The sequence below is a fragment of the Pogona vitticeps genome, chromosome 12 (assembly GCF_051106095.1).
Source record: "Pogona vitticeps strain Pit_001003342236 chromosome 12, PviZW2.1, whole genome shotgun sequence".
Lineage (NCBI taxonomy): Eukaryota > Metazoa > Chordata > Lepidosauria > Squamata > Agamidae > Pogona > Pogona vitticeps.
The window spans coordinates 13,229,849-13,249,641 of record NC_135794.1 but is presented as its reverse complement, the minus strand read 5'-3'; the positions used below and the strand labels follow the sequence as shown (position 1 = coordinate 13,249,641).

Sequence of the window (19,793 nt, the reverse complement as noted above, 5' to 3'; positions counted from 1 at the left end):
GGGACACTTGTGTGCTTCACTGCAGGGCTAAAGAGTGATGGGTATCTGCACTATAAACACAAAACTGGCTTAATGCAGTTTCCTTGGAAGTAGTACTTATGAGACAGAAAGGAGGAGGTGCTGAGATCATGCAACAAATAATTATCTGTTGTTCATCAAATTACAGATTGATTCTTGGATGAAAATGGTGAACATAACAATCTAAATAAACATAAAATGGGTGTATGGTGAACAGAAATGCCATAGCTCTGTTGCAGAGTCTATCTGCATGTGGAAGATCCCAGGTTCAATCCCAGACAACTCCAGTTAAGGTTGGCAAAGATTCCCACTTGCAATCCAAAACAGTCACTGCCAGTCTGTACAGGCAAGTCTGAATTAGACTGACCAATAGTGTGATCCAGTTTTCTTAATGCCTAACTATGTTTGTTTCAGTTATGGAGGTTCAGTCACTAACTGGAAAGCACCCCTTCTTCTCACAGAACATTTACTTTCCTCCCACTGCCATGGACAAGGACTATGCCCTAGTGCAGACCTGGGCAAAGTGCGGCCCGAGGGCCACATACGGCCAACGAGCCGCTCCTGTCCGGCTCGCCGGTCGTTGCTTCAGTCCAGTGTTCAAGCACCTTGTTCAAGCCCAAAACAGACTGGATTTCTCTCACTGAACAAGTTGAACATCAAAACCATTTATAGCTTTTTGTCTAAAGTTGATCAGTTGCTTATCTTTAACATACCACAAAAAACCTCTTTAGTATTTGTGAAGATTAACAAGTTTAAAATAAAAACAATCATAACATCACTGTTTCCTTTTATTTTTAAGTAAAGTTGGTTCATCCCCCGAACACAGTTCAGATTTTTCATGTGGCCTCCCTATAGAAATTAATTGCCCACCCCTGCCCTAATGCTGTAATCCCTTATTCACACCCTGATTGCCATTTTAGGATGTTGGTGCTGCTCTGTGGGAATCCCTTTTACTTATCGTGGAGCTTGTCTTGGTTTCTTTGACATACCTGCTCTCTGCTTTGACATCACTATTGCCTATGAGTTAATATTAGAATGGGGGAAAGTGGAATGAATGATGATGGCAGAGGGGAGGTATCTCAGCCTGCAAACCTTGACTCTTGGACGCAATCTCTTTGCTTCCAATACTGATGTGGCAGTTTGCAGGTGGAAAAATGTTTGGCTTGAACTCTGCTGTACTACAGCAGATAGAGCTGCAGATGAACTTGGCTAAGTGGTCAGTCTGGTCCCATCAACTCTGGTCTCACATCTTAATAGCAATGAGGTCACAATCTCAGACTTAGAAGATGATAACACATTTCCCTTCTAGTAATGCTATTCTTTCAGAGCTGTGCACCAAGCAAACAGTTCTCTCTCTCTCTCTCTCTCTCTCTCTCTCACTCTCTCTCTCACTCACTCACTCACTCACTCACTCACACACACACACACACACACACAGAAAGAGAGAGAGAGAGAGAGAGAGAGAGAGACTTTTCACCAAATAAAGCAAGCTAGTTTGCAAAATGAAGAGATGAGAAATGTTTGTGCCCAGAACAATCAGATGCCTCTTATAACTTCATGGAGCACTGCTATTAAATGTGGTCTGATTTCTCCATTAATCTAGATAATTTGGCTGAGCAGTTCATAGACCATTGTTGATACTTGTTAATCTTTTCACCTCCAGCCTCACTCAGAACTGCTGTCCTTCTTGACCTCTCTCCTTCCAGCTCAAATACTACAAAATGTAGTCCTACTTAGTGCTGCACTGCACCCCCCTTGTACAGATTCCTCCCTGCTTCCTTTGAACTAAACATGCATTTTTGTTCAGAGGATCTCTTGCAGAAGTCAGCGGTGTGATGTTCATCAACTTTCTGAGTCATTGAACAGAATGTTAGTATTAATTATTTATTCTCATCGAGACGTGAAGGAGCTTTTCTTGTTAAAGCCCATCCAACGCTGTACCTGGACCAGTGTTTTTCTCAACATGTTCTCATAACCTTTTCATTAGGAACTTTCCACTTCTATAGTCTATGTCCCATAGTGTAATGTATAAGCTTCCATAACTGAGATGCAAACACAGAATAAAAGATATCTAAATGCAAGTGAAAGAGCAGCACATACCCCGCATTTTTTTTCAAATTTATGAACAACAGCAGAACAGTAGTATGTTCTTTGAAGCGATTTATTTTTTTTATTACTTTAAAAATATTTATCATAGAAAATTCTTCTATGAAGGTGGTATTCTATATAGCAGTGATGTTGGCAAATCTTTGGGTGTGACTCCCATGTCTGGGTCTGAGTCATTGGTTCCAAGACCCAAGACCAAGGCTGAGTCTTTAGGTCCAAGTCCCAAGTCTGGAGTCCAAGTCTCAAGTCCTTTTTAAAAATCCTTTTTCCCCATTAAAAAAGGGGTGAGGGGTGAGTGAAATCTGTGTTGGGTGTGTATTGGGAGGACTGAGGCTTGTGAATCACAGAGTACAACTTTCTGAGCCAATCCCCCAGCCTAACCACCTCAGCCAATGAGGAGATGAAAGTGCAGGAAAAACACGTAACAGTGGTATACATTCCTTCCTGCCCCCTCCACATGTCTAGCCCACCCTCATGCTCGTAGTTGTGGTCAACAGGGGGGAAAAACACTGGATCTACTGCGCCTTCCCTCACACCTTCACCTCCTTGAAAACCTTTCCTCCCCATCACTAGCTTCTCTTCTGCCATTTGCTGCTGTTTGCCTGGCTCTCCTGCAGGTGTCCATTAAAAGAATAGGGACTTGAAAACGCAACTCGGAAAAATGGATTCAAGTCATGAGTCAGGTCTGAGCTATTTAAAAAAAGGTTGAGTTGCCAGTGCAACTCAAGTGAGACTTGACAGCGAGTTGTGAGTCCCGATTCGTGCTTTGAAATAGAAATATAGAGAGTCCTAGTATTGCCACCTAAGAAATCCTTGAAGCAGAGAAGTCAGGGAGAGGACCTGGAGCCCAGGGCCTCTCCCACTAAAGCACTAGTCATCCAGAGGTACCAGAATAATCATTTAGGCGATGTCTTTGTATTGTGACTATTTTAATTTTCCATTGCCTGTTCTGGGTACAGAATGTCAGCACACTCTAGGGATATTTTCCTTTGTGTGGTTAGTATCTAAGTCTACTGAGCCAAGCACATGGAAACTAAGAGTGAGTCTTAGATCATGTCTTCATCTCTTTTGAGATTGTGCATTTCCAGGGGGGGATATGGCTACTGGTAAATCTTTACTTTGAGAAAACTATTCAAAGTGTAACAGAAGCTGGGGGCAGTATTTCATCATATGGGAGATACGAAGTAGTAAGTTACAGATTTGAAGAAAGTGCCAGATGTGTATCATTGCATGGTTATACATATTCAAGATTAAGATATACAAGTCATATAATTAACCTCTGTATGTTAAAGTGTTATGAGCTGAACTTTGTGGGTTTCAACTGTTCCCTGAAGTACAGGAATAGAATATTCCTGTGCTTCAAGGAACTGAAATGTGCTGAATTGTTTGAATAAAAACTTGCCAGTAATATTTAAGTTTCAGAGGCAAGCTATGTTGAGACTGTTAGCATAAAATATGTGGTGCATATTCTGACTGTAATTGAAGGTATTTGAGATTTGACAATATGTTCTCACTTGAATCTGTATATTAAAGTAATTAGAAGGATTTTTTTGAATCGGTTATTTATTCTGAATTAATTTTTAGCACTTGATAATTATACAGTACGTGTGTTACAGTTAGTAAGGAAACAACACTGCATTTTCTGCAAATGTTATTTCTCTTTTCAGATATTATTCTGAACTGATATACCTATACATTTAACATGTTGTAGACTGTTTTTGTGGGGATGTGGTGGCACTGCAGGTTAAACTGCAGAAGCCTCTGTGCTGTAAGGTCTGTAGATCTTCAGCTGCAAGATCGAATCCATGTGACGGAGTGAGCTCCCGTCGCTTGTCCCAGCTCCCACCAACCTAGCAGTTCGAAAGCATGCAAATGTGAGTAGATAAATAGGGACCACCTTGGTGGGAAGGTAACAGTGTTCTGTGTCTAAGTCGCACTGGCCACGTGACCACGGAAACAGTCTTCAGACAAACTCTGGCTCTGTGGCTTGGAAATGGAGATGAGCACCACCCCTAGAGTCGAACACGACTGGACAAAAATTGTCAAGGGGAACCTTTACCTTTACCTAGATTATTTTTACAACAATAAAAACATGAGTTTTTCTTGAGGAAAACTTGTATCACTCTTGTCCCTCTGTTTATAATACACGAGAAAAGGGCAGAGGAACGGGGAGTAATGCTGGGGTCTTGGTGCAGTAAATAGACTGAAATACAATACAGATGGCTGCAGTGACTTTGCATTGAGCCTATCTGGTTTTTATTTCCTTCTTGGAACAGATGGGCTTACAGTCTTCCAGCAAAATGTTTTGTACTCTATTAATTTTAGAGCCGTAGATCAAAGCCCTTATCACCCTACCTTAGTTACTTTCCCAGAAGGAATACTTACTTTTATTCTGCACTCTTTCCTTCCTCAGGTTCTCATCTGGAACCTGGATATTGGAGAACCAGTGAAGATGATTGACTGCCACTCAGATGTAATTCTTTGCATGTCCTTCAACACAGATGGCAGTTTACTCTCTACCACTTGCAAAGATAAGAAGCTCCGTGTCATTGAGCCACGTTCTGGCAAAGTCCTCCAGGTTTGGGGTGTACTCTAAAAGACGGGAAATCTAAGATCTCATATCTTGATGGTTTTTAAACTTTAAAGCAACTGCAGAAGAAGAGGAATGTCCAGGTTTGATTAGAACACTAGCCCTGAGTGACAGAGTCTCTAATAATTTCCTGTTACAGCATTTTATTTTAATTTCTTTCCCAAAAGTTGTTTTACAACTTTTTCTTTCTTTGTTTGTTTTTGGCATTGGTAGGAATAAGTAAAATAAGTAGAGGGCATAGGGGAGAAAGGGCTCCTTCCAGGCTCCCCTACTTCCTCCCTGTTACCCCAAGGTATATTCAGAATTAAGAAGGAAAGTAGGATCACAATCTCTTCCATCCCATCAGCTCTGAAATGTTAATCATGGTTACAAGCTTCAGTGCTTCATTTATTTGGTGCAAAAATTGGCATGGAATCGAAGAGCAGGTTGATCTATGTTGCCTCTGTTTTGGCTTATAAGAATGCACAGATCACTATCAGGCAAGAAGTTTCTGTATGTAGTCTTCTTTTATGAGCATGTTCCTATAGAATGAGCATTCATAGAAGAAGCACAAATCATATCCAGACCTTCTTGACAGCTTAGTAAATCCCCATCTCTTAAATATATCAATGCAGAAATCTAAATTTTGCCTTTGTTATTGTTCTGTGCTGTCAAGTTGGAAATCAAAACCTGCTCTTCAGAGTCCTAGTCTGTCACTCTATACACTACACCACACTGAGAATCCCAGTGTTGCTTTTAGGGAAGCAAAATGTCAGCTGGGAGAATAGAATGAATACACTGTGTACCGTAGTCAAAGTGGGAGCGTTTGATAGCCATTTAAATCTTTTATTGATTAAAAACTATCTTAGGTAAAATAACTTTAAGTTCTGGGAATTTTGAATGTCATATTTGGAAGAACTTGGCTTTGATAAATGTTCTGTGTCAATTTGAAGACTGTGAAAGAAGAGGGAAGCTGGGTGGCAGCTGGATGATGACTCTGAATTGTTTTTCTAGGAAGCAAGCTGTAAGAATCACCGTGTGAACCGCGTTGTCTTCTTAGGGAACATGAAGAGGCTTCTGACAACAGGTGTTTCCAGGTGGAACACAAGGCAGATTGCTCTCTGGGACCAGGTCAGAAAATAATTGTTTTCTATTATGTGGGTGCATGAATGTACATCGGAAAAACTAGAAGCACCACAAACAAACTTTATTTTGTGACTTCAGTGGAACTCAAAGGATCCTGATTTTTTCTTTACAAGAAAAGGGTGAGCAGCTTCCTAGCCTGGAAAACACCCCTTTGCCTTGGGCAAGCTTGGATTATGTTGTTTCCCTGGCATTCTGATCATTTTCACATTTGCTACGTGCTTTTGAGCCTTTCACCTAGGAAATAGAATATGTCTGGAGAATTTCTCTTGTTGAGACCCAAGAAATTGCATTGGGACAAATTGGTTTTATATTACACAAACATAGCAAGGATTGCCACAATCCACAATTTCCTTGCCTCCTTGCTTCCAGTAGACATCTCATACCATGACATTTAGAAACCGACACAGAGTGATGGAAAATGCTTAGAACTGGGACTTTGACAGCACACATACAAAAGAGCTTCCCACATGTCGTGAGCTCCAGTGAATCTTTATTTGGAGTGGGAAGGTGCTATACATCCCTGTGTGATGTGAACTCTGGATTAGATTTTCAAAAACTGTCAATATGCAAGGTGCACATTTTCAGCTTCTGGAGGACAGAGGTGGGTAGGTTGAATCTAGGTCATGGTACTGGCAGAATGATATTTAAGTCTCTTAACTGCATCAAGAAAATCTCTGACTTGACAAATAGTGTCTGAGGATGAGATTTTGTACTAGCAAAATAGCATGGAGGCAAAGTTAACATTCCCTACAATACTGTCCCATTTGTCATCAATTATTGTTTTAAAATTGGTTAGGCATCTTTCAGTCTCGAAAGACTATGGTAACGTGCTCTGTATGGGGGACTTGGAACAGCGTCTAGTGTGGCTGAGGAGGCCAATTCGAGAGTGACAATCTCTTTCACACTGAAGACAAATCCAATCTGTTCCCTGTCCAGCTCCCTGGTTTTGCTGCTTTTGTGACTTCCTCTTTGCCTCGGCCTGCTGGACAAGGGTCTCTTCACATTGGGAGAGGCCGTGATGCAACGCCTGCCTCCAGGCTGAATGCTCAGATGTCAGGGTTTCCCATCTGTTGAAGTCTATTCCTAAGGCCTTCAGATCCCGCTTGCAGATATCCTTGTATCGCAGCTGTGGTTTCCCTTTGGGGCGATTTCCCTGCACTAATTCTCCATACAGGAGATCCTTTGGAATCCAACCATCAGCCATTCTCACGACATGCCCAAGCCAACGTAGACGTTGCTGTTTCAGTAATGTATACATGCTGAAAATTCCAGCTCGTTCTAGGACTACTCTGTTTGGAACTTTGTCCTGCCAGGTGATACCTGAGTGGTATCAGTGGCTCAGAGTGGTATAGATGTATCAGATGGGCGGGATATAAATCAAATAAATAAATAAAATAAATAAAAAATACCGAAAATCTGTCGGAGGCAACACATATGGAAGGTGTTCAGCTTCCTCTCCTGCCGTGCACAAAGGGTCCAGGACTCACTGCAGTACAGGAGTGTGCTCAGGACACAGGCTCTATAGACCTGGATCTTGGTATGTGTCGTCAGCTTCTTATTGAGCCGTACTCTCTTTGTCAGTCTAGAGAACATGGTAACTGCTTTGCCAATGCGTTTATCCAGCTCGACATCTAGAGAGAGTGTGTCAGAGATAGTTGAGCCAAGGTACACAAAGTCATGAACAACCTCCAATTCTTGTGTAGAGATGGTAATAGAGGGAGGTGAGTCCACGCCCTGGCCCATGACTTGTGTTTTCTTCAGGGTGATTGTTAGCCCAAAGTCTTGGCAGGCTTTGCTAAAACGATTTTAAAACGATGTTTTAAAATTAGATGGTGAATATGACCCTCTGCATGTTTTTGGACTATAACTCTCTTCAGCCAGTATAGGCAATGGTGAGAGGTCACTGGGTAAGGTAAAGGTAAAGGTTCCCCTTGACAATTTTTTTTGTCCAGTCGTGTTTGACTCTAGGGGGTGGTGCTCATCCCCGTTTCCAAGCCATAGAGCCAGCGTTTTGTCCGAAGACAATCTTCCGTGGTCACATGGCCAGTGCGACTTAGACACGGAACGCTGTTACCTTCCCACCAAGGTGGTCCCTATTTATCTACTCGCATTTGCATGCTTTCGAACCGCTAGGTTGGCGGGAGCTGGGACAAGCGACAAGCACTCACTCCGTCGCGTGGATTCAATCTTACGACTGCTGGTCTTCTAACCCTGCAGCACAGGCTTCTGCGGTTTAGCCCACAGCGCCACCACATTCCTTGTTGAGAGGTCACTGGAATTGCTATCAAATCATTTGAGAGTCATAATTGGTGTTGCATTAAAACACATATAGCAAGATACAAGGAGTTTAACAAGGAAGAGGTAGTAAGGATAGGTTGCAACTAAAGTGAAAAGATAGTAGGGATTATGGGGGGAGGAGACACTTCATTTGTGGTGACCTACAAAGTGTGTGCAATGTTTGTCTTTGTACCTGAGAAAAACATCTTGTATACATGCAGCAAGTGCAAACTAGTTGCACTGTTGGAAGAAAAAGTAAAAGAGCTGAACACTGAGTGGTCACGCTTAAGGCTATAAGAGAAGATAAAGAGTACATAGACAGATGTCTCAAACAGCAGCCAAGTGGGGCACTGGAGGTGAAAGAACAGGAAAACAAAGCAGAGGAGGAGAATGCTGAAAATAGAACAAACATTTTACAGGAAGCACCACAGAAAAGTGTCACAGTTAGGAGCAAAAGAAAGACACTCTTCACCAGTGGAACTGCAAAACCACTTTCAGATTCTTGAAGAGGAGTCCCAGCTCCCGCCAACCTAGCGGTTCGAAAGCATGCCAATGCAAGTAGATCAATAGGGACCACCTCGGTGGGAAGGTAACAGCGTTCCGTGTCTAAGTCGCACTGGCCATGTGACCACGGAAGATTGTCTTCGGACAAAACGCTGGCTTGGAAATGGGGATGAGCAGCGCCCCCTAGAGTCGAACACGACTGGACAAAAATTGTCAAGGGGAACCTTTACTTTTTTACCTTTTTATCCTGGAAAGATCCATGGACCTGCCAGGTATGATGTCTCCCTGGAGGACAGATTAGTGATGTGATGGAAAGTCTGCCATCACTCATAAAACCCACAAATTCATATCCATTTTTCTTCTCATCCATGTGGGAACAAAACGACACAGTCAAGAAGAACTATGAAGAAATCATGTCAGACTTTGACGCTCTGGGAAGGAAATTCAAGGACTTTGGGGCCAAGATAGTCTTGTTCATCCTGTCAGTACTCAGAATAGAAAGGGAAATACTATAGGTGAATGACTGGGTACAAAAGTGGTGCCAATATGAGGGATTTGGATTTTAAGTCCAGAGGAGGTCCTGGAAGATGGACTGCTGGCAAGTGATGGGCTGCACCTCACAAGGACTGGGAAGAATGCCACAGCATGAAAACTTGGAAACAGGAAGGCTTTAAATTGAATTGGAATGGATGGAAACACAAGCTCAGAGGTGATGGCTTATACATAATAAAAAGAACAGACCTAGCAATTCTAATGGGACCCAGTAATAATTTTCATAAAAATGTAAGAACAAAAGCAGGCCACAAATCACACAATCTCCATATTCAAATGCCAGAAGTATAAGAAATAAAGAAGAACTGGAAATCTTATTACAGGAGAGTAAATATGACTTGAGAGGGATGACTGAAACTTGGCTGATGACTGATGCTTCCTATGACTGAAATACAGCAATTGAAGAATATAAGTGGTTCAGAAAAACCACAGAGAATAAAAAAGGGGTGGAGTCACAGTACATGTCAAAATTACATATTCCTGCAGAGAAATACAGGAGGATAAGCTTGGTTGTCCAACTGAAAGTAACTGGATTAATAGAACTGTGATGAAAGAACAAAAGGAATGTGGTAGTTGAAGTCTACTACTGAGCTCTGAATCAAGGAGAACATGCGGATGACATCTTTGAAAAACAAATTGCAAGAATTTCAAAGAGATGTGATGTAGTAGTAGCAGGAAATTTGAATTGAATTATCCTTTTGGGAGGGCAAATTCTGCCAAATATGGACCTTCCAAGAAATTCCTGGCTTGTGTTGCTGATTATTTCCTCCCACAAAAAGTGGAGGAAGAAACTAGAGGATTAGCTATGTTTAACTTAATTATAACCAATAGAAATGACTTGGTGAATGGAGTGATGGTAAGAAGTACTCTGGGGAAAAGTGACCATAATCTACTTGAGTTTTAGATTTTAAAAAAAGCAGATAGTGGCTGCACATGTATACTGGATTTTGGGAAAGCCAATTTCAATAAACTCAGGACAATGATAAATAAGATCCCATGTCAATTCAAGATGGGTGGGAGTTTCTCAAAAAGGAAGTTCTAAAGGCATAACTATAAACAATTCCAACAAGGAAAAAAAGTGGAAGACAGCAAAGAAGACCAATATGGCTTCAAAAAAAGTTCAGATAGGGCCTGAAAACAAAAAAGGGCACATATAGGAAGTGGAAGGAAGGCTAGGCTATAAAGGAAGAGTACAGTTCTCCCTTATCACATGGCCCAAAAGGGAAGGCCTAGTGGTTTGAATTGGGATGTGCCTGGAGCCTGGTCCCATTTCCCTAGGAGGTTTTGGCTGGGGATGAAGGCCAGGTATGTTTTCCATGGATATTTTGCTGAGGCATTTGTTTTGTGGGCCTTATCTTTGTTCTCCCTCATCACATGGCCCAAGAGGGAGGGCCTAGTGGTTCAAATTGGGATGTGCCTGGACCGCGCACCTAACGGCGTGCGAAATTCTCAAATACTCTAATTCTATCTCCGATCCTAATATGGTAAATAGGAATGGCCTGAGGGAGGGCAGAGTATCAGCTTTAAAAGAGGATGAGCAGGAGAGTGTGTCTAATGGCGCGTGAAATTCTCTAATCCTATTTTTACCCTAATTTGGTTAATAGGAAAGCCAATTAACATTGCATACACCTGGGGGAGTATACTTTTAAAGATCAGATCATACTTCCACACTATTCGAGACCAGGCCGAGTAGGTGGGGCCCATCTAGCAGAAGGAAAACTCCGATTTTAAACCTCCACCTTGTGGCTATATCCACTTATGGAAAAGGCTTCAGGAGATAACCTTGAGCCAAAATCCAGAGCCAGAGTCCCGGAGGCAGTTCTTGTCATTCTGCCAACTCCTGCAATGTCGCCGGAACCAGTTGTATTGGCTCTTGCCTTTCCATTGGACTATTTCAGCGACATGGAGAGGAGGGATTTGCTGCTTGGGTAACAGCTTATCCTCCATATTATTTTACCCAGGCTTTGTGCTCTGGAGAGGACACTCCAGCTTCGTGTACAGCGTTGAAACAACACGGGAAGTAGCAATTACCGATTATAAGTCTTTGCTCAATTGGCATAGAGCATGATGCCAGGGGCTACTTCTGATGGTGGGAGAGGTCATTGCACCTCACTAGGTAGATACCGCCCACCTTAAGCTGGGCAGCGCCCAGCCAGTAAGGTGCTACCTCGCCATGGTCTGTTAACTTCACAGGGTGCGTGGGGTTTAGGGTGAAACCCAACAAGCAGATTGATAGCCGTGCACCATGCAACAATCGTAAGAAAACATCTGCCCTAAAGCTGGGCACCTGGAATGTACGGACAATGACCCCTGGCTTTTCTGACTATGGCTTTCCTGATGACCTGCAAGAAATAGACGATGTGTGCAGGACATGGAACTGAGTAGACTGCAGATGGACATTGTTGCCCTGCAAGAGACAAGATTGCCAGACTCGGGATCTGTCAAAGAAAAAAACTTCTCATTCTTCTGGCAGGGAAAACCATCGAATGAGACCAGGGAATATGGTGTTGGCTTTGCAGTCAGAAATACGCTTCTGAAATGCATTGTTCCACCTACTATGGGGAGTGAAAGAATCCTGTCTCTGCAGCTCCACTCATCAGCAGGACCAGTAACCCTCATTAGTGTATATGCACCAACACTGTCATCCACTACAGAAGTGAAAGACAAATTTTATGACGATCTGGGCAGCTACTATCAACAAAGTCCCTGAAAGAGAGGCACTGTTCATTCTTGGAGACTTTAATGCTAGAGTTGGTGCTGATCACAATTCTTGGCCCACTTGTCTAGGCCGTTTTGGAATTGGAAAGATGAACGAAAATGGCCAACGCTTGCTGGAGTTTTGCTATTACTATGGTCTTTGTGTCAGCAACACATTCTTTAATACGAAGCTTCAACACAGAGTTTCCTGGAGACATCCAAGATCCAAGCATTGGCATCAGCTCGATTTGATCCTCACTAGACGTTCTAGCTTTCCTAGTATTACGATCACACGCAGTTACTAGAGTGCTGATTGTGATACTGATCACTCCCTGGTGTGTAGTAGAGTAAAACTGCGAACAAAGAGATTGTAACACACGAAAAAGGAAGGAAGACCACTTATTGACATCAGCAAGACCCGCGATCAAAGAAAAGTGAAGGAATTTGTCCAAGCACTTGAGGACACTCTTCCAGGTCCGGCTAATGTAAATGCACCTGAACGATGGGAACATTTCAAGAATGCTGTGTATAACACCGCCTTGTCCACCTTTGGCAAGAAGACCAAAAAGATGGCTGACTGGTTCGAAGCCCATTCGGAGGAGTTAATGCTGGCCATCAAGGATAAGAGAAGAGCTCTAGCAGCATACAAAGCCTGTCCTAGCGAGTACAACTTGCAAGCTGTTTGAGCTGCTCGTAGCCAAGTCCAACAGGCTGCCAGGAGATGCTCCAATGATTATTGGCTTCAGCTGTGCTCTCAGATACAGATAGCAGTGGACACAGGTAACATCAAAGGAATGTATGACAGTATCAAGCAGGCCTTAGGTCCAATACAGAAGAAATCTGCTCCCTTGAAGTCTGCTACTGGTGTGATCATCCAGGACCAAGCACAGCAGATGGAACGCTGGGTGCAGCACTACTCTGAGCTATATTCCAGAGAGAATGTAGTAACTGAAGAAGCATTAAATAACATTGAGTGCCTGCCTGTCTTGGAAGAGCTGGACAGCGAACCAACCTTAGCAGAAATAAAGGTGGCCTTGGATTCCCTCACCTCCGGCAAGGCACCTGGAAGGGACAACATCCCTGTTGAAGTGCTGAAGTGCTGTAAAGAGATCATCACCTCCGAACTGTATGAAGTCTTTTGTCTCTGCTGGTGGGAAGGTGGAGTACCACAGGACATGAAGGATGCAAACATCATCACATTGTACAAGAACAAAGGAGACAGGGGTGACTGCAATAACTACCGTGGCATCTCTCTTCTTAGTGTTGCAGGGACGCTGCTTGCCTGTGTTGTGCTGAAGAGGCTCCAGGTACTTGCAGACAGAGTCTATCCAGAATCACAGTGTGGATTTCGAGCTAATAGATCCACCACTGATATGGTATTCTCCCTCCAACAGTTGCAGGAGAAATGCAGGGAACAACAACAGCCACGCTTTGTGGCCTTCATAGACCTTACAAAAGCATTTGACTTGGTTAGCAGGTATGGCCGCTTTAAAATACTTCCCAAGATTGGATGTCCACCTCGTCTCCTTAACATCATCAGAGCCTTCCATGAGGGAATGAAAGGCACTGTGATTTTTGATGGCTGAACATCAGATCCCTTTGACATCCGAAGTGGAGTGAAACAGGGCTGTGTGCTCGCACCAACCCTTTTTGGGATCTTTTTTGCTGTCATACTGAAGCATGCCTTTGGAACTGCAACAGAAGGTCTATCTCTGGACTAGATCAGACGGAAAGCTCTTTAACCTCTCTAGACTGAGAGCCAAGACCAAAGTCCAACTGAAATGCATGCAGGACTTCCTCTTCGCAGATGATGCAGCCATTGTTGCCCACTCTGCTGAAGACCTCTAACAACTCATGAATCGTTTCAGCAAGGCCTGCCAAGACTTTGGACTAACAATCAGCCTGAAGAAAACACAAGTCTTCGGCCAGGGCGCGGACTCGCCTCCCTCTATTACCATCTCCACACAAGAATTGGAGGTTGTTCATGACTTTGTGTACCTTGGCTCAACCATCTCTGACACCCTCTCCTAGATGTTGAGCTGGATAAACACATTGGCAAAGCAGCTATCATGTTCTCTAGACTGACAAAGAGAGTATGGCTCAATAAGAAGTTGACGACACATACCAAGATCCAGGTCTATAGAGCCTGTGTCCTGAGCATACTCCTGTACTGCAGTGAGTCCTGGACCCTTTGTGCATGGCAGGAGAGGAAGCTGAACACCTTCCATATGCATTGCCTCCGACGTATTTTTGGTATCACCTGGCAGGACAAAGTTCCAAATAGAGTGTCCTAGAACGAGCTGGAATTTTCAGCATGTATACATTACTGAAACAGCAACGTCTACATTGGCTTGGGCACATTGCGAGAATGGCTGATGGTCGGATTCCAAAGGATCTCCTGTATGGAGAATTAGTGCAGGGAAATTGCCCCAGAGGGAGACCACAGCTGCGATACAAGGATATCTGCAAGCGGGATCTGAAGGCCTTAGGAATAGACCTCAACAGATGGTAAACCCTGACATCTGAGTGTTCAGCCTGGAGGCAGGCATTGCATCACGGCCTCTCCCAATTTGAAGAGACCCTTGTCCAGCAGGCCAAGGCAAAGAAGAAGTCACAAAAGCAGCAAAACCAGGGAGCTGGACAGGGGACAGATTGGATTTGTCTTCAGTGTGGAAGAGATTGTCACTCTCGAATTGGCCTACTCAGCCACAGTTGACGCTGTTCCAAGTCCTCCATACAGAGCACATTACCATAGTCTTTCGAGACTGAAGGATGCCAAACCTAACCTAACAGTCGTGCACCGCTTTACGATTACCCCATTTAACAATGAATCCGCTTGACAATGATGTTTGTGAGATCGCAAAACAGTGGTTTGAATGGTTTTTTCCGCTTTGCGATGATCGGTTCCCTGCTTTGGGAACCGATTTTCGCTTTACGATGATCAAAAACAGCTCAACGTCGGGTTTCAAAATGGCCACTGGGTGTACAAAATGGCTCCCCGCTGTGTTTAGGAGCCATTTTTTGCTTTACAGGCACCCGAAAATGGCCACCCCTATGGAGGATCTTTGCTGGACAGTGAGTGTTCAGCCCTTTGGAATGCATTGAACGGTTTTCAATGCATTTCAATGGGCTTTTTTATTTCACTTTACGATGTTTTCGCTCTACAGCGATTTCGCTGGAATGAATTAATGTCGTTAAGCGAGGCACCACTGTGTAGACAAATAGAAAAGGATTGCAGGGATGGCATTAGAAAGGCAAAAGCTGAAAATGAGCTGAGGTTAGCAAAAAATGCTAAAAGCAACATAAAAAGCATTCTTCATATACATGTGTATGAAAAGAATGAGAAAAGAAACAGTGACTCAGCTACTCAATTAGGATGGGAAAATTATAACAGAGGACCAAAAAAAGAGGCAGAAATGATCAATTCCTACTTCAGTTCAATCTTCCCCGAAAATACAGTCTATATTCTTTGAACTGCATCCAAGTGAACTGAACTGAAGAACCAAGTGAACTGGCTGAAGGAACTGGCTGAAGAAGAGGCACTGTCTAATATTTTCTTGAACTCAAGGAGGATGGGTGAAATACCAGCTGATTGAAGGACAGTTTATTTTGTCCCTATCTTCAAAAAGGGCAAAAGGTTGGAATCTAGGAACTATAGACCATTCAGCTTGACATCAGTCAATCCCAAGGAAAATTCTAAAGCAGACTATAAAGCAATCACTCTGAAAGTGTCTTGAAAACAATGTGGTAATAACTAGAAGCCAACACAGATTTCTCAAGAACAGATCCTGCCAGACTAATTCTCTCTCTCTCTGTCTCTCGCTTTCTTGATCTCACTCTTCTTTTTTTCCTAATGGTTTTACCTCCCCTGTAGATAATGGGAATGCAATAGAGGTAATATACCTTGACTTCAGCAAAGCTTTTGACAAAGTGCTCCCGAATATTCTGATTAGCAAAATAAGTAGGTATGAGCCAGACAGCACAAGTCTCTGGTGGATACACAATTGGTATCAGAATCATAGATAGTAGCAATGGCTCCTTCTCAAACTGGGAGTAGGTAATAATTGGGGTACCCCAAGACTCAGTCCTGAGTCCTGTGCTCTTCAACATTATGATTAATGACTTAGATGAGGAGGCTCAAGGAATGCTTATCAATGATGCAGAATTGGATGGGATAGCTAACACTTTAGAAGACAGGAACAATATTCAAAAACGCTTAAGCACTGAGTTGAAAACAACAGTATGACATTAAACAGGGATAACTGCAAAGTTCTACACCTAGAGGAAAAAATGCAAATGCACAGTTATAAGATGGAGAACGCTTGACTCAGTAATACTGTGAGCAAGAATGATATTGGCATTGTTGTCTAGAAGCTGAATATGAGCCAACAGTGTGATATGGATACAAAAAAGGGGAGGAAAAGGATGCTATGTTTTACATAGCAAAGGGCAGGAATGTTGACAACACAATGGCTGCAGTGAAGATGGTTTACAGAATACCCTCTTGTGCTTACTGCAATTTGCAAAGTGATACAGTGCAAAGGAAAATCCCAGAAACTAACTCCTTTTTAAAATAGAAATTTAAATATACATACACTACACATAAATTCCAGCAGAAACTTCCTTCATGTAGAATTGCTCAGTGCTAGAGGACTCCAAAAGATGAGTGCATGATCTGTACAGTGGTTGCTGGGAATGGACAGAAGCGAAAACAGCTGGGATGTGGCTGTAGTCTCAGCTGTTACTTTGCACAATCTAAGCATAACGTATTGGAAAAGACAATATTGCTAGGAAGGGGGGGCAGTAGGGAGAGAGAGGACCCTGGCATGAAATGCTGTTGGTTTGCAAGATCTGAGCAGAGTTGTTAATGATAGGACAGTGTGTAAGTCAGTAACTCATAGTCACCACACATCAGATGTAGCTTGATGGCCCATAGCATCTTTAGACTCTCCCCCCCTTAATTTCCAAATAATGGTATAGTGACAAGATGGGTGGAATAGGCACCAAAGCTCTGCTAATATTGAGAAAGACCATGCCCAGCCACAAACCAAAAAAACAGTGATTTCTCAGGTTAAATGAGAGCTTCTGAATATTTATTTTCTATTATTTTTAAAATATCTTTTAAAATATTTTTACAATGAAAAACAGAATCTCTTTGTAACAACCATTTGGCATGGAAGGAGTTTAAAAGTTCTCCTTCTGAAGTTATTTAATTTGGTCCTGACCGGTAGGATCAAAATTTTAGATTTCCCTTCTGGCTCACATAAAGCAACAATGTTTATAACTTTGTTTGAAATGTTGGAGATGGTAAGGCAGTCTATAAGAAAATCAAACTGTTTTTACTCCTTGAAAGGGTTTTTTCAGAGTCAGTCCTTCCTGCAGCCTGGATTTCTTTTAATTTTTTTTAAAAAAATTACTGGGACTAACAGTTTTCTTTCAAGATAAGCAAGACTATTCTTTTCAATTTATATGATCTGTTTTAAATTTGCAGGCAAAAAAGGTTACTGGTTTCTGCATGGAGGGAGAAAAGTTTTATTTATAAAAATCATAATTCATAAACCATTTGCCCAAATATCCCCAAATTTGGCATAGAGCAAAAGCAGACTGCCTGCTACATATGTGGCAAATTTGGTGGCTAGCTGAAGCAGTTTCAAAGTTATAGGTTTTTTGGGGGGATGCCCCAATTTTTTTACTTGCATTATTGAATGCTGATTTGCACTTCTGTGCAGCAATATTTCCTTTAAATCAGCTATTGTTGGAGTGCAACTCTCATCAGTCCAAGTCATTGTGTCCAATGATGAGAGATTATTGCAGGAAGTCTAACAGTATCTGTAGGAATGTGGTTGTCCATCTCTGCTTGAAAGACACTGTTTGGTGTATTTAATTGATTCACATCAGTGATTTGTTTTTTTAAATAAAACAAGTGCATGAATACAGTATGGGGGGATCCACACACAGAGCATAGGGAATAAGATATTTAGTTCTCCTTCCCATCTGCTGACTCAGACTCCTCTCCCTCAGCGTAGCAAGCAATAGTAGCTGCAACCAGTGAAAGCTTTCTAAACAATACCAAAGATTTTTCTTATCTGTAGACTGAATTTAGTGGTGGTGGAATCAGAAGCTAAACCTACTTTTTTCTCTTTCCTTTTTTGCTTCATACCATTCTGTCTCAAGTCTTTTTAGCAGCCCACAATACTTGTCCACTCTCTAACTCCCTGTTCAAAACAGGACATCAAAGTACATCTGACAGATGGTTGTCTAATTCTCTCTTGAATGCCTCCAGCATTGGAGTGCTCACCACCTCTGGAGTTAATTATTTCCATTGTCATGCTGCTTCAACAGTTAGGAAGTTTTTCCTGGTATTCAACCAAAATCTGGCATTGTGTAATTTGAGCCCATCATTGTCTGTCCTGCAGTCTGAGATGATTGAGAACAGATACTGCCCCTCCTCTGTATGACAATCTTTTAAATATTTGAAAAGTTCAGTCTTATCCATCTTCTTTTCTCAAAAATACCCAGTTCTTTTTCAGTATTTCCTCAAAGGGCTTTCCCGCTGATCATTTTTATTGCCTTTCTCTGAACTTGTTCCAGTCTGTTGTCATCATTTTAATATTGGCCATTTTTGTAGCCGCATCACACCACTGGCCCATATTCAACTTGTGATCTACAACAATTTCAAGGTTTTTCCTGCATGCAGTACTACAGTTACCATCTTTTAATTGTGTATTTTGCTTTTTTTTCCACCAGGTGTAGAACGTTGCACTTAATGCTGTTAAATTTCATTCTGTTGTTTTTCAGCCCAGTGCTCAAGCCTATCAAGATCTTTTTGAATTTTGTTTCTGTCTTCCAAAGTATTAGCAATTCCACCTAAATTGGTGTAATCCACTGTAATTCACTGCACTTCCTCATCCAAAATATTGAAGAGCATTCCCACGTGTCACCTTCTTCCAGTTTGAGAAGGAGCCATGGAATAAGATTCTGTAACCAACTGTGTATCCAACCGACAGTTGTTCTAACCATCCCACACCTAGTTATCTCACTAATCAGACTATCATTCGTCACTTTGTCAAAAGCTTTGCTGAAGTCAAGTTATATCTACAGCATTTCCTCTGTGTATCAGGGAGGTTACCCAATCAAAAAATGAGATAAGATTAGTTTGGCAGAATTTGTTCTCGACAAAATCATGTTGGCTTCTAGTTATTACTGTATTGTTTCTCTTTTCCATTTTTAAGCATTGTTCACTTTTCCATCTTTTTAGTACTTCATTGTGTTTACAGTGCTTACAGAATAACTACGTTATAATGTGTTCCAGAATTTTCCAAAGGATTGATGTCAGGCTGACCTGGTAGTTCCTTCGTTCCTTCTTTATGCAGACAGGGACAATGTTACCTCTCCTCCAGTTATCCAATACTACACCCATCCTCCATGATTTCAAGAACAGAATAGACTGTAATCTCTTCAGCCAGTTCCCTCAATATCCTTGGATGCAGTTCATCCAATTCTATGGATCTGAACTCTGTTCAGAAAAAAAATCTGTTTATTAATCTCAAACTGTAATCCTGTTCCCTCCCTTTGTACTTCTTATTTGTTTGGAGGAGTACAAACTGACTTTTGGTGGGAAGACTGAGCTGAAGTAGGAATTGAGCACCTCTACCTTTTTTGTCCTCTGTCATAAATTTCCCATCCCTCTTGAGTAGCTGAGTCACTGTTTTTATTCTCTTTATTTTCCTACACTCTGCAGAGTTGTGTATTTTTTTATTTTAGCATTTCTTGCTAACCTCAGCTAATTCTCAGTTTTTGCCTTCCTAATGCCATCCCTGTAATCCTTTTCTATTTGTCTGTACTCTACTTTTATAATCTGGCCTTCCTACTACTTCCTGTATGTGTCCTTTTTTTGTTTTCCGATCTTCTCTGAACTTTTTGT

At 42.1% G+C, this 19,793-nt stretch overlaps 1 protein-coding gene across 4 annotated transcripts in view; it reads left to right on the top strand.

The window, feature by feature from the left end:
- The window catches only part of CORO2B (coronin 2B), a 173,548-nt gene that overhangs the window by 137,192 nt on the left and 16,563 nt on the right, over positions 1 to 19,793 (top strand). For all 4 annotated transcript variants that reach the window (XM_020808151.3, XM_078380873.1, XM_020808150.3 and 1 more), the window contains 2 exons: positions 4,538 to 4,702; positions 5,708 to 5,824. In XM_020808151.3, the coding sequence (XP_020663810.1) occupies positions 4,538 to 4,702; positions 5,708 to 5,824 (282 nt within the window). The remainder of the gene's footprint in view (positions 1 to 4,537; positions 4,703 to 5,707; positions 5,825 to 19,793) is intronic.